The 17278-nt window shown below is 43.7% G+C and overlaps 1 protein-coding gene across 1 annotated transcript in view; it reads left to right on the top strand.

The window, feature by feature from the left end:
• The first annotated feature begins 7307 nt into the window (after positions 1-7307).
• Positions 7308-17278, top strand: part of LOC104686955 (amyloid beta precursor protein) — a 172991-nt gene continuing 163020 nt past the window's right edge. Inside the window, exon 1 of the mRNA XM_039550395.1 lies at positions 7308-7560. Within this exon, the coding sequence (XP_039406329.1) occupies positions 7504-7560 (57 nt within the window). The 5' untranslated portion in view covers positions 7308-7503. The remainder of the gene's footprint in view (positions 7561-17278) is intronic.

Genomic DNA, 17278 nt, shown 5'->3' with positions numbered 1-17278 from the left:
TTGTTACATACCACTTAGGTTTCACAGCCTCATGCATACAAGCACTGCTCAGGCTGCCCCATGACACTCTTTCACAGTCTCCTAATGTGACTTCACAAACAGCAAGCTAAGAAAGTTACAGATGCACACTTTAGCCTCTGCTTCCTCCTCCTCCCACCTCAAATGTGGCTGCAGCCCAGCACTGGGAATGCAAACATATTGTTGCTGTGGAGGTTAATAGCAATTGTCAGAGTGAAAGCACCAGCCGCGTACAGAGTGAGCATATGGGGCTACGGCAGCATCACCATTTATAGCTTCCATCATGCTCCACTGGAACCAGAGACTTTCAGGTAATGCCTGTAGTCTTTCAAATGGCTGTATGGGGAGTGAAGAGACAGAAAATTGTGGCACCTACACATCCCACTGCTGCTGAAATAATTGAACCCATGCAACAATTTCTTGAGTTGGGTGGTTTTTGTCCACATTTGAAGTGCAGGCTTATGGCTTGAGAAACCTTCTTGTCACCTGCTGAATTTTGGTGGAGTTGTGTTCCAGATGAATTTGTCATTTCCTAATGTAAAGGTCTCAGACTTCACTTCCTCTGAACAGTCTCTGTTGACCGTTTCAGATTTTCACAGCCTTCAGAAAACTATGTTTTTTCCTTCCCGGACATTTGGGGAAAGGCTAAATCATGTGATGAGTTAAGTCTGCTGTAGGGAGGTTGAAGAATGGGAATGCTTTTCTTAAAGTTCCGTGACAAACAGATTCTCTGTATTAAGTAGGGTCTGCTACTGTTCTTGAATTTATTGGATTTAATGTCACTATAGCAATCTAGCTGGGTCTTTCAAAATTGAGTCAAGCATTGTATTTCTAGCAACAGGGAGGAGGATGGGTCTTTGAGCATCCCAACCTGCTGTGTTAACAATTAAGCAGGTGTTTTAGGGTCTGACACTATGCTGAAAGAATCAAAATGACAGTGTATCCTCTCCTTCTGTACAAATGTCTTCAGTTAACTGAACTCAGAATCTAAGAAATATTTTGTGTTTATATATGTATACATACATAACCATCTGCTAAATTTCCTGATTTTTTATTTCTGTTCCAAGATAGTGTGGAAACAAAGCACAGTGTCTGTACAGACAGCTTCCTTTGGCCAGCCAGAGATCTCTTTTTTATCTTGAGGTCCATTCAGGCATCCATAGAAGGCTTGCATGACCTGGAAAGGTGGAAGCTGATTCAAAAATAACAAGAATTTTGTTTAATAACTTCACAACTTTCAAGTAGAGTTGCTTAATTTATCAGCAGCACTTTTCTCTCGTACAAAATCTGTAAGGGAAATTAGGTGTGTATTAACAGGTTCTATCTCAGACCATGAAAGTGTCTAAAGACAGGAGTCTAAAAACTGAGAGGAATGTTTGTGGATTCCTGGTTTTGGGGGCTGGGCAGGGCAGATGACAGACAGCAGGATAGCTCTGAGCAAAGACACAGAAGAGCTACATACCCTGGATGGAACCTGGACAAAGCTTGAGAGCTGTGTCTGTGGAGAATTGGGTAAAATATTGGGGAAACACAGGAATGGGATAAAATAATGAAGTAAATATTTGACACTAAAACGAAATTACTTAATGAATTTGAAGTAGTGTTTAAAAAAGCTTACTAGTGCACTCAGATATTGAGAGAAATCAAAGACATCCTGTTGGTTGCCTCTCTTTTTGTTAAGTATTACTAATTTGGAATGTTCGCACCACAAACTGCAATATTGTTTTATCTGGGAAGACAAATCACAGTAGAACAGGCTTCTGAAGAGATGCTGAGAGACCCATAACCATCCCATCTGGTGGCTTTCATAACTGCAAATGCAAAAAGCACATCATAACTTTCAGTTAGAGGGTTGCAAATGGTCAAGTGTCATCTGCTCTGGGGTTCCTGTGGAGTTAGATGCTCTCAAGGATTTGCTTTAATCATTCAGAAATGCTGATTGTTCTCTGGGCTATGCCAAACATTACTTGCTTGAAAAGAAATTGGCTTGGTTTACAGTAGGGTGGGTTTTTTATTTGTTGGTAGAAGCATGTTAGTATTGAGTGGTTCGCATATAGGATGGTGAGTTAAAACACCAGAAAGCCTGCACTTGCAATACTGTACTAGTAAATAAACTACACGAGCATGAGGCCAAAAATATCTAGGAAGATTCAGTGCATGCAGTGTGGGGAAAAAAAGGAATAGATATTAAACTCTGATTCTGCTAGGAATATTTGTATTATGTAGTAATTAGGTAAACAAAATCAGGAGTACAGAATCAAATGAAGAAGCAGATATCCTAAAGATTTCCCCTTTACTGACACCATGAGAGCACAATATCTTATGTTAACAAAGGGAGAAGCCAGAACAGCACCATATTTATTTGGTATGGAGTATATTCATGGAGTATGTCCATGTATATTCATATCCTAATCACTGGAGGAATTACTGTTGTTCGCATCTCCATTTCATTTCCTTGGCTGAGCATGCCTGGAATTTTGGACCATGATTTCATTATTCACTTGGCTCTGCAATTTGTATTGTGTACCTGCTCCAGCAGATATCATCAATGCCTAATACTCCTGTGCTATGCAGAACATATCATTTGCATTTCAAAAGGTAGCTATGGCTACTGGCTACTTAACTGTGTACTGCATCTGTAAAAACTAACACTAAAGGTGCTTTGCAGAATTCAGACAACAACCAACTGTTCAGTATTTTAAATCATATCTGTACCCATCGCTGTGACTAACAGCACGTGTTTGAGTAGGGTTGATTAGGTACAATCTCTCTCTTCCTATTTTGGATTAATATTTAGACAGCCTTTTTCTCAGGGCTGCAGTCTGACTCCAAAGGAAAAAAAGTGTCTCTAGAGGACACTTGCATATAGTGAACAGATTAGTTATACCTGCAGTGGTTCAAGTTGTAGCATAAACCCAAAAGATCTTCATTAAAATTCATGTTATGCATTTAAAAACACAAATTCCTCCTCGAGCCATCTGAAATAAATTTGGTCATTGTCCTGGGTTACAGAAGGAGAGTAACAATGTGGGGTGTAACCAAACTGTGTACTCTACCCCACTCTGTGCCATTTCTGACAAACTGTTAATGATGGGTGGTTTACAGTAGCTGCCCAGTGCATACCTGACCCCTCAGGCTACAAGCTGGGTGTTAAATAAGAGGCAAACCCTTCGAGGCAGTGAAGTGTTTCTTTGTCTTCACAAACAATTCAGTCATTATAACTCCCTCCTGCGAGGCACCAACATAGTTACACCCATCCTGAGGGGGTCATCTCTACTAATGGGCCATAATGGTTCAACAGCACCAGCATAATGGGCAGTAGTAACGACCTAGACCATCAAGGACTCACAAAAAAATCCTATGAGTCACAGGATTACTTAATTCCATTGTGAAACACCCTGCCCTGGGGGATGTACTGAACATTCCCTCCTGAGCCCGACCATACCGCAACTGAGGATTTGAGACCCCTCCACCACCACTGGTCAGATCCAGAGAAGGACCAGAACTTCCACAGGACCGCTGCTTTCAACTGCAACCATCACTTCAACAGGACTGCATCCACCACTTGATAGGACTTGATATGACCACCACCCTGACCAACAGGGTGCCAGGTTGCACTCTGACTTTGTGGGTTTAAGCCAGTTTCTGTGTATCATTACATTTATTGTAATCTTTCTATTAAATTGTAACTTCAACCTGAAATCTCTCTCAGGGTAATTGTTTGGGGTTCATTTCTCCCTCTGGTTTACTTTCTAACCAGCATAGTCATTTATGCTGTACTAGTTTTTAGAGTGCAGATAAACTCCTTAACTGGGACTAACACAGGTGTCAGCTCAGTAGGATCTTAGCCTTTAGCTTGCAGAGGTTCATTCAGAAATACTAACCCTAGTGCTTTGATCTGTTCTGTACATGAATCAAAAAAGGCAAACAGTATTATCCCCTGTGAAGAAAATGGAGAGCACTGAAGCGAAGCAACTTCAGGAGACAGTGAGTCAGCATCTAAATCTGGACCAAAAATCAAGTTTGCCAACTTGGAGCCCTCTTCTCTGAGATGAGAACAAATGGAGAAATTGTCTCCATGAAAGCACTAGCTGCAGCATTGTTCTCAAAGAATCTGAGGAAGTATTTCTCATACAAATAAAATATAGCTGACAAATGCTTCTGTTTTGTTGGTGTGAATGAAGCAAGCCTCTGGCATCAGAAATTCAGTGAAAATGGATAAATGGCAGGTATTCTGTAAAACCACTTGCACATATTCAGAGATATCTGGCAATGTTGTAATTGTGTCCCTGCCACAGGCTGCCTGTCCCTCTTCAGAAATCACAGACAAGTTCTGTTCTCTAATTCATTAGGTTATGAAGCAGGCTGAGGTGGTTTATTACCTATGGTAGAGTAGTATCAGTACTGGTGGTTACTTGCTTCATGAGTATTCAATGAGAAACGGAATGGCTGAACAATGTTTGCATATACATAATATATTAAAATGACAAGGCTGTAAAATAATATTAGACATGATTTGTAAAAAAAAATATACAGGCAGAGCACAGAAGTGGCCAAAAAATGAAACATGACATGCATGTTTGCTTATCACTGGAAAGTTATCACATTAAGATTGAATAATAAAGCTCATCAGTTAAAGGCAAAATCACATCTGGGTATAGTTTTGAATTGTTTGCATTGTATTAGATTTGAATATAAACCCTATCATTTTGTGATCCAACCTGTGCTGCCTTCTTCAGGAAGATGATTTCCATTGTTGGCCCTGCTGAGAGGCGGTAGTGGGCTTTGTTGCACTCCAGCTATGACAGCTTCTGAGGTCTGGTAAGAATAGATTTCTATACTAAGATGACAAGTAGAGAAAGCAAAGAAAAAAGTGTATTAGACCTTCTGTTGAGATCCTGAAAGACGATAGAGTGGAAAATAGGACATAGTCTTTGTTCTTTTCTCTATCAGCAGGTCATCTCCAAATTTTGTAGGCCTTACAAACAGCTTTCTAAAGTGTCTTTACCTATGACCTTTCAGTGGGTAACTTCATGAAATATTAAGCAAACATCCCTCACTGTATTTTGGATATTGCCGCTGGTGTTTAGTGGCTGTAAATGGAAATACCTATTTCATAGAGGTCTCCTGGTGCCTTTGACTTTTCCCCATCTTTTCTTTCCTGCTCTCCTTGAAGGTGTGCAATCCCAAGGGTCTGCCCCACCCCTAGCCATAGGCAAAAGGGACCTCCAGCCTTCCTGCATGCCCACTGTGACAAAAGAAGCAGGCTTGGCTGATCCAGAGAAGCAGCAGTTGAAATAGTGTTTGATTTTAGCACTAGGAAGAAGTGATTACAAAGAGGTACCAAGCTAACTTATAAAAAAAGAGCTACATGAATCTATTTTGGTTTTCCATTCATCCCTTTTCTTTTTTTCCAGAAACTTGCAAAGAGCTTCCTTCTGATTGCCTCCATTGTTTCAGGAAAGAACTGTTTTTTAATGACCTCTATCAGCTTTAACAGGATGTTGCTTATTTGCAGCCATGGAGCTGCTTTTCCAATGTCTGCGTTTAGAAGCCAACTGGTTAGAAAATTTGCACAGCAAATCCTTTCTAACCCCTCAAAGCCACGTGATCGTTATCCTAACAAGCAGAAAACACTGTTAAGTTATTGCAGCTAAGCCTGCCATTGTTACTGTTTAACTAATTTCAATGTACAGTTGTGTCACTGGTGTGTTTCAGCTCAGCTGTTATCTGCCTGCCAGAGATCTGTTAAATTCATCTGGTGTGACTCAAGAAATTCCCCAAAAGTGCCTCCATATACTGGCAGTTCTTAAGCTTGTTATTAGAAGATTCATGTTTGTATGAGAACAGTCTTCTAAATCTAGGGCCTGTCTGTAGGGGTGAAATGCTATAGCACTACGGTCTCCCACTGTGTGTTACAGCCCACCTGACAGGCAGTCTGGGTTCCTCTCACCTGGAAAGCATCCTTCCACATCTGGACATAACTTTGACCAAGAGTCTCAGTGGATTGCAGTTCTGACTTCAAAGAAAGAGGAGTGTGAGAATGGCAGTAAGCACAACACTGGGCTTCTGTAGTGAGCCATACACCAAGGGCATATCACAGAATCATACCACAGAATCAATTAGGTTGTAAAAGAACCCTAAAATCATCAAGTCCAACCAATACGCAGCACTACAAAGTCCACCACTGAACCATGTCCCAAAGTGCCACAAAATGCCATACATCTTTTAAATACCTACAAGGTTCATGAGTCAATCAGTTCCCTGGGCAGCTTGATCCAGCCTAGATCTCCCCATTGCAACTTGAGGCTGTTTCCACTTACCCTATCATTTATACTGGGGGAAGAGAACAATCCCTACCTCTCAGCAACCTCCTCTCAGGTAGTTGCAGAAAGTGAGAAAGTCCCTTCTGAGACTTTTTTTTTCCAGGCTGGACACCACAGGTTCCTTCAGCTGCTCCTCATCAGACTCATCCTCCAGATTTCCATCACCTGCCCCTCACACGCCCTGGCTGCAGGTCCCTGTTACGGGGTACGTCTATCAGCTGCTGTCTCGGGAGCCTTAGTGGGAGCAGAAAGTCTGCCACAGAGTTTGCACATCAGTGGCAGAATGGGTCAGGCTCTGTCACACTGAATTTTGGCTACAATAGCAGCTCTTTCAACATGAAGCTCCTAATACACAGTTTTAAGTTCTCCTTACAGGTTTACTATACCAATTATAACAGTGCTGTTGAGAGGGTGAGACAGAGAATTTGCGTTGGCCTCCTGATTTAATAATATTTGACAAAGTCCTACATTTACATTTGATTTCTTCCTCGTTCATCTGCCATAAGCCCGAGCTCTTCCGATGTTCCTGCATATCTTTGTTATCGATGGTATGTGTCATGTGTGAAACGGCTGTGCTGACTCATCACCTCCACCTCGACAGGAACGGGAAATCCTGGGTTGGTGTGCAGCCTTGCCAGGAAAGGCAGAATGTGTTAAATAGCCTCTAAATCACATAGCATGTTTAGATTTGGGTGTTTTTGTGAGCACCTTGGAAAGATGGGCGTTGCGTTTCTGAACGCAGTGCCTCAGCGAGCGGGGATAGCGCATGGAGGCGTCGCCGTCCCTGCAGATGCGGGCGGCGGACAGGCGGTGAGGTGCCTTCGAGGAAGGTTATCGGCGGTACCCGAGCAGCCGAGGCGGGAACGCTACTGAGAACCACTAAAGGCAGGGAAGGGCCGGTCCGCCTGCCCCGAGCCACGGTCGCACCGCCCGGGCGCTGCCGCCAGGGGTCCCCGCGGGCCGGGCGGGTGCACCGCCCGCTCGGGGGCGGGCCGGGCCATCAGCTGACCGGCCCCGCCGCGCCGCTCCCGGATCTACAGCAGATCAGTCGTTTTCTTCGGCAGCGGCGCGGCCTCGAGGATTTACAGTCGGACCCCGTCGCGTCTCGCTGGCCGGCGTCCCTCCTTCCCCCCTCCCTCCCCGCTCCCGACCGGCCGGGATGCTGCCCCACTTAGCCGTTCTGCTGCTGGCCGCCGGCGCCACCCGGGCTCTCGAGGTAAGCGGGGCAGGAAGCGGCAGGCGGGGGCTTTGTCTGTCTGCAGCCGCCCCCGCGGCGTGGGCTTGGCCGCGGCGGGGAGGGTGAGGTTTGCTTTTCCAGGGGTAGTCTATCCCCAGCTGCCGTCGCTCTCCCTTCGCCGAACAATAGGAGCGGCAGGCCGGGGGGTGGCGGAGGCGTCGGGGAGGGAGTAGGCTGGGAAGTCCCGGGGCCGGCGCTCTTGGCCTTGCTGCGCGTGTCCGGCTCCCTGCGCTGGTTCGGCTGCCGGGGCGCTGCGCCGTTAAGTTTGGCCGCCGCCCACCTGCGGCGGCAGCGGGCAGGGGTCCACGGGCAATGCTGCGTAGGGACGGCAGGGGCGCCGGCTCTGCCTTGGGGCTGCCTCCGCCAGGGCCTGGGGAACGGAAACTTCCCCCGCGAGCAGGCACGCCGCGGGCGGGTGACCCAGTGGCATCCCCCCATGGGGCGGGGGCTAGGGGCGCGCAGCCAGGCTGCGAGTGGGGAACGCGGGGGCGTCGCCCCGGGAGGGAAGCGAAGCCGGTCTGCGGAGCCGGTGGCATACCCCCATGGGGCGGGGGCCGGGCTGCGGGCGGGGGTGGCGCAGGTGTGCGGGGCGGCGGCCGGAGCTCTCCGCCTGTTGGCGCAGTGGCCCTGCGGGAAGGCGGTGCCCGGGGGGCGGTGGTCGGGGCCGGCCTGAGCCCCCCCCGCGGGCCGGAGGCGCGGGAAAATGGCGCCTCTGCAGTGCAGCAGAGAGGAGGCGCCGGCAGCCCGCGCCCCTCCGCCGCCGCCCCTGCCCGCCCTCTTTCCTTCCCTCCCCGGGGCGGCTCCGCCCGCCCCGGCCGGGCGGTATCTCCTCCGGGTCCCCAGTCTGGGTGGGGCGGAGGCTGGGGGTCCCCCTGTGCCCTCCCTCCGTATGGGGATGTGCACGCACCGCGGTCCCTGCGGGGTGGGCTGAAAGCAAGCTCGGACCCCAGAGGAGGAGTTGGCACAGCTGGGTGTCGGTTCTCCCCCCCCCGCCAGATCTCAAAAAAGAAGGTATGGGAGGGGTGAGTCACCTCCTGGTCTCCTTCGCTCCCTGCTTGCCATACTTCGGCCTGAATACCTCGGCTTCTGTCTTACTCCGCTATGAATCCCCGCTTTTCCCGGGGGGATCAGGGACTGGGTGGGGGTGAGGTGGATGACAGTATTTAGCCTGATAGCAAAGACGGATGCTCGCCGTCCCTGCCAGGGCATGGGGATGCAGGTCTGTGGCTCAGGTGCCCTTCCCAGGAGGGACCCCAGTACCCCAAGAATAAGACGAGACAGTTTCATACCAGCGCTCCTTCCCTGCAGCCAAGGCTGCCAGCCACAGGCTCTTGCTTTGAGGCATGATCTTGACAACATTGAGCATGATGTATCAAGCTGAGCAGTTCTAGAGATGCTCAGACGTTTAAAGCTTTCAGTTACAGCACTCGGTGGGGTTTTAGCAGCTTCTTGCAACCATTTGTTGTCTGAATGCAATAGAAGGAAATGTCTGCCTTGGGTGTGTAGCTTAAGTAAAAAATGAGATTTTATGGTTGAGACCATGCTTCAGGATAGACCACAGAAGGATGGGGTTTTCTGTTGGGTCATTGTAGCCCAAGCCTTACAGATAGCTGTGTAGGTGTTTCCACTGCAAAGGTGCTGGAAGAAAGGAGGCTTGGATTTAGCACCAAAACTGTTCAGGAGGATTGAACGTCTCTGCTCAGAGACCTCTGCAATGGTGTCTGCCTTAGTGATAGCCAGAATTTTGAGAGACATCATCTGCCTGGAAAAAGGCACTGATGTTTCTACAGAAGCTTTTCTGTCTTCCATCATTCCATGTGAATGTTTGAGGCTTGGCATTTATCCCTTTTCTTTATGTTTAATGGTGGGGTACGTTTAAACATCTGGTGGTCTTGTGATAAGACATTTGTCGGTCTTGATTCTCTAAGGTTATATTTTGAGCAAGCTGCTTGTTTTTATAACACTAAAATATTTCATAATAGAAATAGTGTGTGTGCATGTTCTGCACTTGAACTTTTTATGCTAAAGAGTGGAATTTTAATGTTAGAATTTGATTTTTTGTAGATCTCTTTTCTGAAATGAAGTGTTTCCCCTGCCATTTTAACAAATACTTTTTGGAAAGCAGCAAAGAATCTGTACTTTGCTTTCCTTGGGAAATGATATAAGGAGAAAAAGCAGGAACAAAACAAATTCTATCTATCTTACACATGAAGAATTCCTTTCTAAAATTACAGGCAGATTAATAGTGATTTAGCATCTTTAAAGGAAATATTCTGTAGTGATGTCTTGGTGATGCCATGGTTGCTTAGCATTTTACTTCTGACACTCATGTGAATCATACTCACTGTGGTTAGGAAATCCATTGGCCAAGAGCTGCCATGGTTTGTGAAACTGCCATATTCTGCAGTACCTATTTTTGCATTTAATGTTTTTCAGTAATTGTCTGGTCTTAGTAGATAAACACAACAGACTTCTAACTATCATTGTGAATTTGCGTGAATGATCCTAAGTTATAAATAATTTCCTCTTGTTAGCACAGGCTTCTGCCATGTCTATTCTGCTCACTGGTCTAGCTGCCTGTTTCAAAGCAAGACTCCTTTACCAGCTGACTGAAATGAAATTGTTAAGATATTGGTATCTCATAAGCTGCCCCTCAGAAAAAAGACAAAAAGGATGCTGCTTTATTAAAATGCCCTAGGGTATAGTACAGTGTCCTGCAGCCGTAGGGAGGAGGAGAGAAGATTCAGCAGGCAGGAATTGTGCAGCAAGATTGACCTATTTAATTATTTTACAAACTCTTTTATAGACTTTTTTCTTCATAGTCTAATTGGACAAAGGATCAGCCACCCCTTGGGGTGACTGGCTAAAATCCTAAAACATCCATTGTCAAAATATTTTTCTACTATACTATAAACAAGGCTTCTCAAGGTTGCAGGCGTTTCATTGTTTACAGAACTCTGTTACTATCTTTTGTGAGAGAAGAGTCTCTCACGGACTTAGAAAAAAGCAAGAAAATTCTTGCTAGCAGCATTTTTGTAGCTACACTGCTTGACAGTGTTTTCCTTTAAGCTGGGTAATGTAGTGCTCTTATTTTTGTTATTCTGGCATTGTTTGCTTTTTAGTAGAAGGCTCCAAATATTTGTTTCTTCACTGTTTAGTTTCCTAGTAGATCTTTCAAGAAATTACATTTAAATGTGGGAGGGGGAGAGAAGCCTTTACTTTGCTTCTATTACAGACTTTTAGTTCCTCTTTCTGTTGATTCTGTTCCCAAATTCCCCTGATAAAGGTTTGCATTTGTTGCAGGATCCCTTTTGCACTTCTATTTAAGATGCTGCCATGGGGTGGGTGGCTGAGTGGGTACATAGGGCAGGCTCTCTGGGATAATCAGAATCCTTGGCAGTCAGGTGGACAAATGAGTGAGTAAAAAAAAGAAGCTTCTCCCTTGCTTTCTCATTTGTCTTTTGTTTATTGGTGGGCAACAGTCATTTTGAGACTTGCATGATCTTCAGGTGCCTTTTCTGTGGAAAAACCACGATCAGCTGCTGTGCTTCTTCACAAAACGTATGAAAACCTGAGGAAGCTAACAAGATCTTCATGTTTTTAAATTTTAATTTTTTTTCCCCATGGGCTCTTTGTGTGACAGATGTAAACCATCTCCCTTATCCACTTTTAATTGATCAGTGCTGAATTACAGGGCAAACCCACAAGAAGCATAGATCTCCTTTGGCTCTTCATGACTTGCTCTTTGCATGTGTTTAATAAACTGTAAAGGATAATAAACAGTTTTGATTTATAAGTTGTGTGAAGAAAAGGTATGACAATTTCTTTTAACTAGTAGTTCTTTTCCAATACAAAGCTTAGCAAAATAGCTGAAGAGTGTAGTAACTTAATCTAATTGCTTGACAAAATGACAGCTGTTTCTCTGAGCAGAGTAATTATTTTAGTGACTCAGTAAAATAATTAACACCAGCTATTGGGTGTGGAGGTTTGGTCAAGAAATTGGTAGATAGCGTCACCTGAAGGAGGTCTCTTGTCTGACCCTGTGCCCAGATCAGGGCCAGTTCTGGGATCAGACCAGGCTGCATGGGGCTTTTTGCAGTTGAGTCTTGAAAATGGAGCTCTAAGGTCTGAGCTTGTACCACCTCTCTGCATAGCTTGCTCCATCCACTGTTTGGTTGGTTCACCCGTGTTGAATTTCTCTAGGCTTGACATCCTTAGTCCTGAGTACTCTGAATGATGTCATTTTCACACCTTCCAAAAAAGGTATGCAATAACCAGAAGTTGAAAAAATTGTGTTTGGGTTAATTAAGTAAAAATTGTATTTGTCAAATGTCCATGTATATCTATATACATGTATGCATACACATAATGCATTAAAACACCTTATGTATCAAGATAATGTATGCAAATATATTTAACCTCTGAACATACTTGCATATATAATGTATTACATTTAACATTACTATACGTATATGTCTGTGTCTTACTAGTTCATAGAGTCTATTAAACCAGCAGACACTTACATACATGCTTCGGGACAAGAAAACTTCATGAATATGCTAAAATTACGAGAAGAATAGAATTAATTCGGACCCTGCCCAAAAACTGTATGAGAAGGAACCAGCCGAAGCAGCACTCGTGAACTTGGGAGGTCTGATGCGATAGAGGTCAGATCTATACGTGTTCACCCAGCTCCGACCCCGGGCTCGGTGCTGCTTTTCTCGATCGTGGCTTTTGAGACCGATATTTCGGTCGCATAATAAATGTTATTTCTTTATAAATTTTGATTGGGCAATTCTGTTTATCCTAGGGAGAAAATCAGAAATTCCAGGGAAGGGAAAAAAATTCAACTCTGTCTCTCTCCAGAGAAAAAGAAGCTGAACAACTGGCCAAAAAACTGACTCAGCAAAAAGCAAGCTGGGTGCTTCCTCCCTCCCCTGCCACAGCTGGGGGGGAAAAAAAAAAGTCTCTATCTCTGTGTGACCTTGAAAAAGCTGCAAACTGCTTTGAAAAAGTTCTGCTCAGTTTTTCCTTCCCCTTCTCAGGCTCAGTTTAGAGGCAAAGGAAGGCACAAAGTTAATTTCTGGGCATAGGGCAGCAATATGGGATACACATCATAAAGTCACCCCAAGACAAATAGTAAGACTCATTGTTCCCTGAGTACCCAGTTCCCGGAGCTGTAAGATTGGGTTGGGGAGCAGAAGGAAGCCCTGTAATCCAAGGGGAAATGGTCAGTGATCTGCTAAATGCTTTAGACATACACAGCTACGGCACCAGATGGGATCCAGGGGAGGCTCAAGGGGGACCTTGATACTCTGCCTGACAGGAGGCTGTAACTAGGTGGGGGTTGAGCTCATGTCCTAGGTAACAAGCATGGGACAAGAGGAAATGGCCTCAAGTTGCACAAGGTTTAGATTGGATGCAGGAAGAATTTCTTCACTGAAAGGGCTGTCAAGCACTGGAACGGACTGCCCAGGGCAGTGGGAGGCACCATTCCTGGAGGGATTTAAAAGATCTTTTGTTGTGCTTTAGGAATAATATTTCCCAATTTAGTGCTCCTGTCAAGATTCTCCCAAACCAGACACAGTTCACTGGCTCCCCACTTCCACCTTCTCCCCTCCTTCTTGTTCCTGTGTGGACCTGAGAATTAGAGGCACAAAAAAGTGAAAATCATGGCTTGAGATAAGAAGAATTTACTGGAAAGAACAATGAGATAAGAAATATAAACAGTAACAACAACAATGTTAATAACAAAAGGTGTAAGACAAATTATTGACATGGAAAGTGAAACAGTACCAGACTACTGCCACGGTGTGAGATGATATCAAATAACAGTAGTCTGGCCATGCCCTCTTCCTGGCTACAGTAATAAATAAACCTTGTTCTGACTGAAACCAGAACACCTGTAGATGTGGCACTTAAGGGCCATCAGACTTGGCAGTGCTGGGGGACTGGTTGGACCTGATGATTTTGAAGGACTTTTCCAACCTAAATGATTTTGAGATTCTATAAGCACTTAATCTTATGCTAGTGTGTTAAGGGATGATGCCGCAGCCAGTTAGTTCCATTACTATTTGGAAACCTGTCCTTAGATTAATTGGGTGGATTTAATTGATTTTCCACACATCCCCTCTTCCATAGCAAAATAAGCTTAGAGTCTGCATATTAATCAATGTATACTTTTTTTCTTCTGTATATTGTCCTCATTGCCAGTTGATGATAATTAGACCATGGCTGTATATCATTGTTGCTGACAGACAGGTTTTGCACAGGCTCCTGCAGTGTGTTGCTCTGCTGGGGCTGTTCAATGTCATGTACTGCCAGCTTGGGTGCTTGTGGAGTCTTCTTAATCAATTCAGCCTCAATGCGACCCAGATCAAATGTTGCGCTCTGTGATCTTGTTACCTTCACACCCTGTAGCTTACACTGAGTATTTTGATTCTTGCCTGACCATACACAAGTTTATTTTCTGATTTTTGTAATTTGTTTGTGATAAACTGAATGGAGAATTAGAAAAAGGTTTACCATTTCTGATAAAAAATAAAACCATGTGATCCATATGCATATGTACTTCAGTTATGTTTCATTTAGGTTTGTATGGTAGTTCAAAATTGGTTGTCTTGGCCCTTGTGCTGGTGGAAGGAAGGTCAGGCTCTCAGCCTGCATTGGTGGCCCAGTTCATCATTGTATTGACTTTCAGAAGCTGGCGGTCCCTGGGATTCTCCACTAATCTACATTGTTTTTCAAAACAAGAAATCAACAGAACATCTTCTTGGTGCTGGTCTTATAAGTATCTTGGTTGATAAGTAGTATCTGTAGCTTTGGTGGTAACTGGTTTCACAGGGAATCATCATTCTGCTTGGGGTAAATGAGGGATGCTCCCCACCAGTGCATTGATCTGGTTAGGTGAGGAGCATTTTACTTTTCACCTGTGGGTCTTTGTGGGACACTATCCTGAATTTACTGTTTGTTTTGTTTGTGAGAAAATAAATTTCCATTTTACTATTTAAATTGTGTCCTTGGAAAACTGGCTAGCAATTTGTATTCCCCAGTGGATTTAATTGGTGTATGAGATGGAGTTGTCATTGCTGTGCCAGTGTATACACAATATACAGTATTGCAGTCTTGTTTGTGCAGGAAAAGTAAAAGGTTCCTTTTTGTTTACTTCTTTTCACCTGCTCAGAATTCAGAGGTAGATTTTGTAGACAGCCTATGTACTGATTTTTATAAGGAGTAATACTGCTTTGCATTCTTTCATTTATTTTTGTGTTCCTTGAAACTTGGTAGGCATTTACATTGAAACTGTTCTTGCAAATGGTTTCCAAAATTGAACACTATTTTGCATTGACAAGTAGCAAATGCTTTCTGTGGTGCTCTAATCTTTTATTTCCACCTTTCAAGTGTCAGCAGAACTGTCCAGGTAAGGCTTTCAGGAGGTGTGGGCTAAAAGGTGAAAAAAGTGGGAGTCCTTCCCCTCCTTTGGCATCCCCTCATTCTTGTTCCCCCTTCCTTACTGCATTTGTTCTCTGAGAAGAGCCAGAATTGTTTTCTTCTGAAGGAATCTATTGTTGTAGGGTGTATTTCTATTACAGCTTGTCCCATTTTACTAATGTCAAGGAAAGAAATGTCCTGTTGTGGTAGAAGGCTCTGCTTTCCATCCCTTGTGAGCTGTCCTGGGCGAAGAAAGAGGAAGTATTTGTTACCTTGCCTTTGCATTTATGCATTTTTTTTTTACATCATAATGTAGTAAACAAATTGCCTGTGCAGGCTCAGAATGAAAACATCAGGCATGTAACACTGATCCCTTCGAAGAATAAATGCTTGAGTGTTTTTTATTGTGCTGGAGATCTGGGATTCGTGAAAGACTGAATGGCAGCTGGGACAATGCAGGTTTTGTAGCCATGTGCTGTTTTCAGTAGGTTAAAGAATGAGGGAAGGAGTGCTCAAACAGTGGTCTGAAGAAGGTATTTGGTATACAGAGTTGATTTGAGGTGTTTGCTTTTTGCTTTTCTAATAATCCACTATTAACTTTCAAGTGAGTTTCTCATCAACTTTTAGAAATAGTAAATTGCATCATAACTGATTTTTTTGAGAGACTTTGTAAGCAGTTTAATATATGGATAGCACAATAATAATAGCTCTGTATCCCCAAATACAGATTGACGAAGTTTTGGGGGATTTTTTTTCAGATTTTTCAGTCCTTAAAGTTTCTGCCTTGCTCAGTGGTGTGTTTGGAGTGAAGTGAAGCCAGTCTTGGGTAAAGGCTCTGATTATTTTTACAAACTTGCTACCTGACTGTAGAAAGCTGAGTAATGTACTTTCTCAAACGTTATTTCACAGTACAGTGATAATTCAGGGTGACTGCCTTGCTGCATCTCCCAGGGATGCCCCTCCTTGGAGGGAGGGTGGAGAGAGCATGGCAATGTTCCATGACTCTGCAGTGGCCCTGACACTTTGTGCTATTAGGACTTTTAAAAATGACTACTTAATTTTTCTAGTAAAAGATAATATTGTTTTGAGGAAGCAGAAAAGACATCCCGCTGGAAAATCTCACTGTAGGAGCATTTTTATGTCTGTCCACTTTACAGCTCTGACCCAGATTTTCAGCATACTTTGGTAACACTCAAACACAGAAAGTATGATTTAAACTCTTGCAGGTCTTTAATTCAGTCTGCTCTTCAGTGGCAGTGATGGCTTTTCAATGGGGTAATTTGGACATCTCTTTAAAAAAAGTCTCTTATGTTTCCCTCAATGCAAAAGTACTTGGTCAGTGACCTGAATGGTCTTGAACCTAGAAAAGAAACTTCATGGTGGTTTTGACAGTCTGTTGTAGCTGCGTGTGAAACCATCTTTGTATTGCTGTCCTGCACCTTGTTATTTCATGCAAGCCCTAGTGCAGGAGATAAAACAGTTTTTTAGTGCTTCAGGTGTTCCTGGTTGTATAATCATATGCATCTGTTGTGTGTCACTTGCAGTGGATTTATAGGGTTTGTTTATTCAGGCTAATTGCGTTTAACAGATTTTATTAAAAAGTTTTGAATCACAAGTGGGCAGATAGCTCATTTCTCAGAAAGTTCCCTGAGCTAGAGACAGAGTGTAGTATCTGTGTGAGGAAGAGAGTTTTGCAAGTCCTGTGAGAACAAGCCAAAAAGGTCTGATGACATGACCACCCTGAAATCTTGCAAGGACCAGAACAAATACTTTCAAGTCCCTTACTTGAAAAGGCTAAGAACTGATGTCTTGCCATTAAAAAAAAAAAATCTGCATTTAATTTATTCTTCTCTATAGTGTGGGAAGAAATATATGTTGTAGACTCTAAACTTGTCAGGCAAACATATTCTGAAGATTTACTGAGATGGTGAAAAGCATGGGTATTGAATCTAATTCAGTGTGCATGTGGAAGAAAAACAGTAACTGTGTTTTTCCTGTTAAAAACTGAGGAATTGTTGTAGAAGTACTAAAATTCTCTCAGTAGTTTGCATTTGTAAATCAGTAAGAGGAACAGATGTTTGCTAAAGTCAGGAGATGGTTAGAGGAAGAAAAATGCCTTTGTGGCAATTCACCAGTACTATTTGGGAGCCTGGGATGAGCTCATTGTTAGTATCAATTTGATACTTATTTTCTACTTTTATGTAGCAAATGAAAATTAATGTGTGTCTGAAACTAAGTATGTGTGCTTCTAATGATACTCTTCGTT

Source organism: Corvus cornix, chromosome 1 (assembly GCF_000738735.6).
Source record: "Corvus cornix cornix isolate S_Up_H32 chromosome 1, ASM73873v5, whole genome shotgun sequence".
NCBI classification, from domain to species: Eukaryota; Metazoa; Chordata; class Aves; order Passeriformes; family Corvidae; genus Corvus; species Corvus cornix.
The sequence above is the reverse complement of the archived record's forward strand: the minus strand, read 5'-3'. Positions and strand labels throughout refer to the sequence as shown.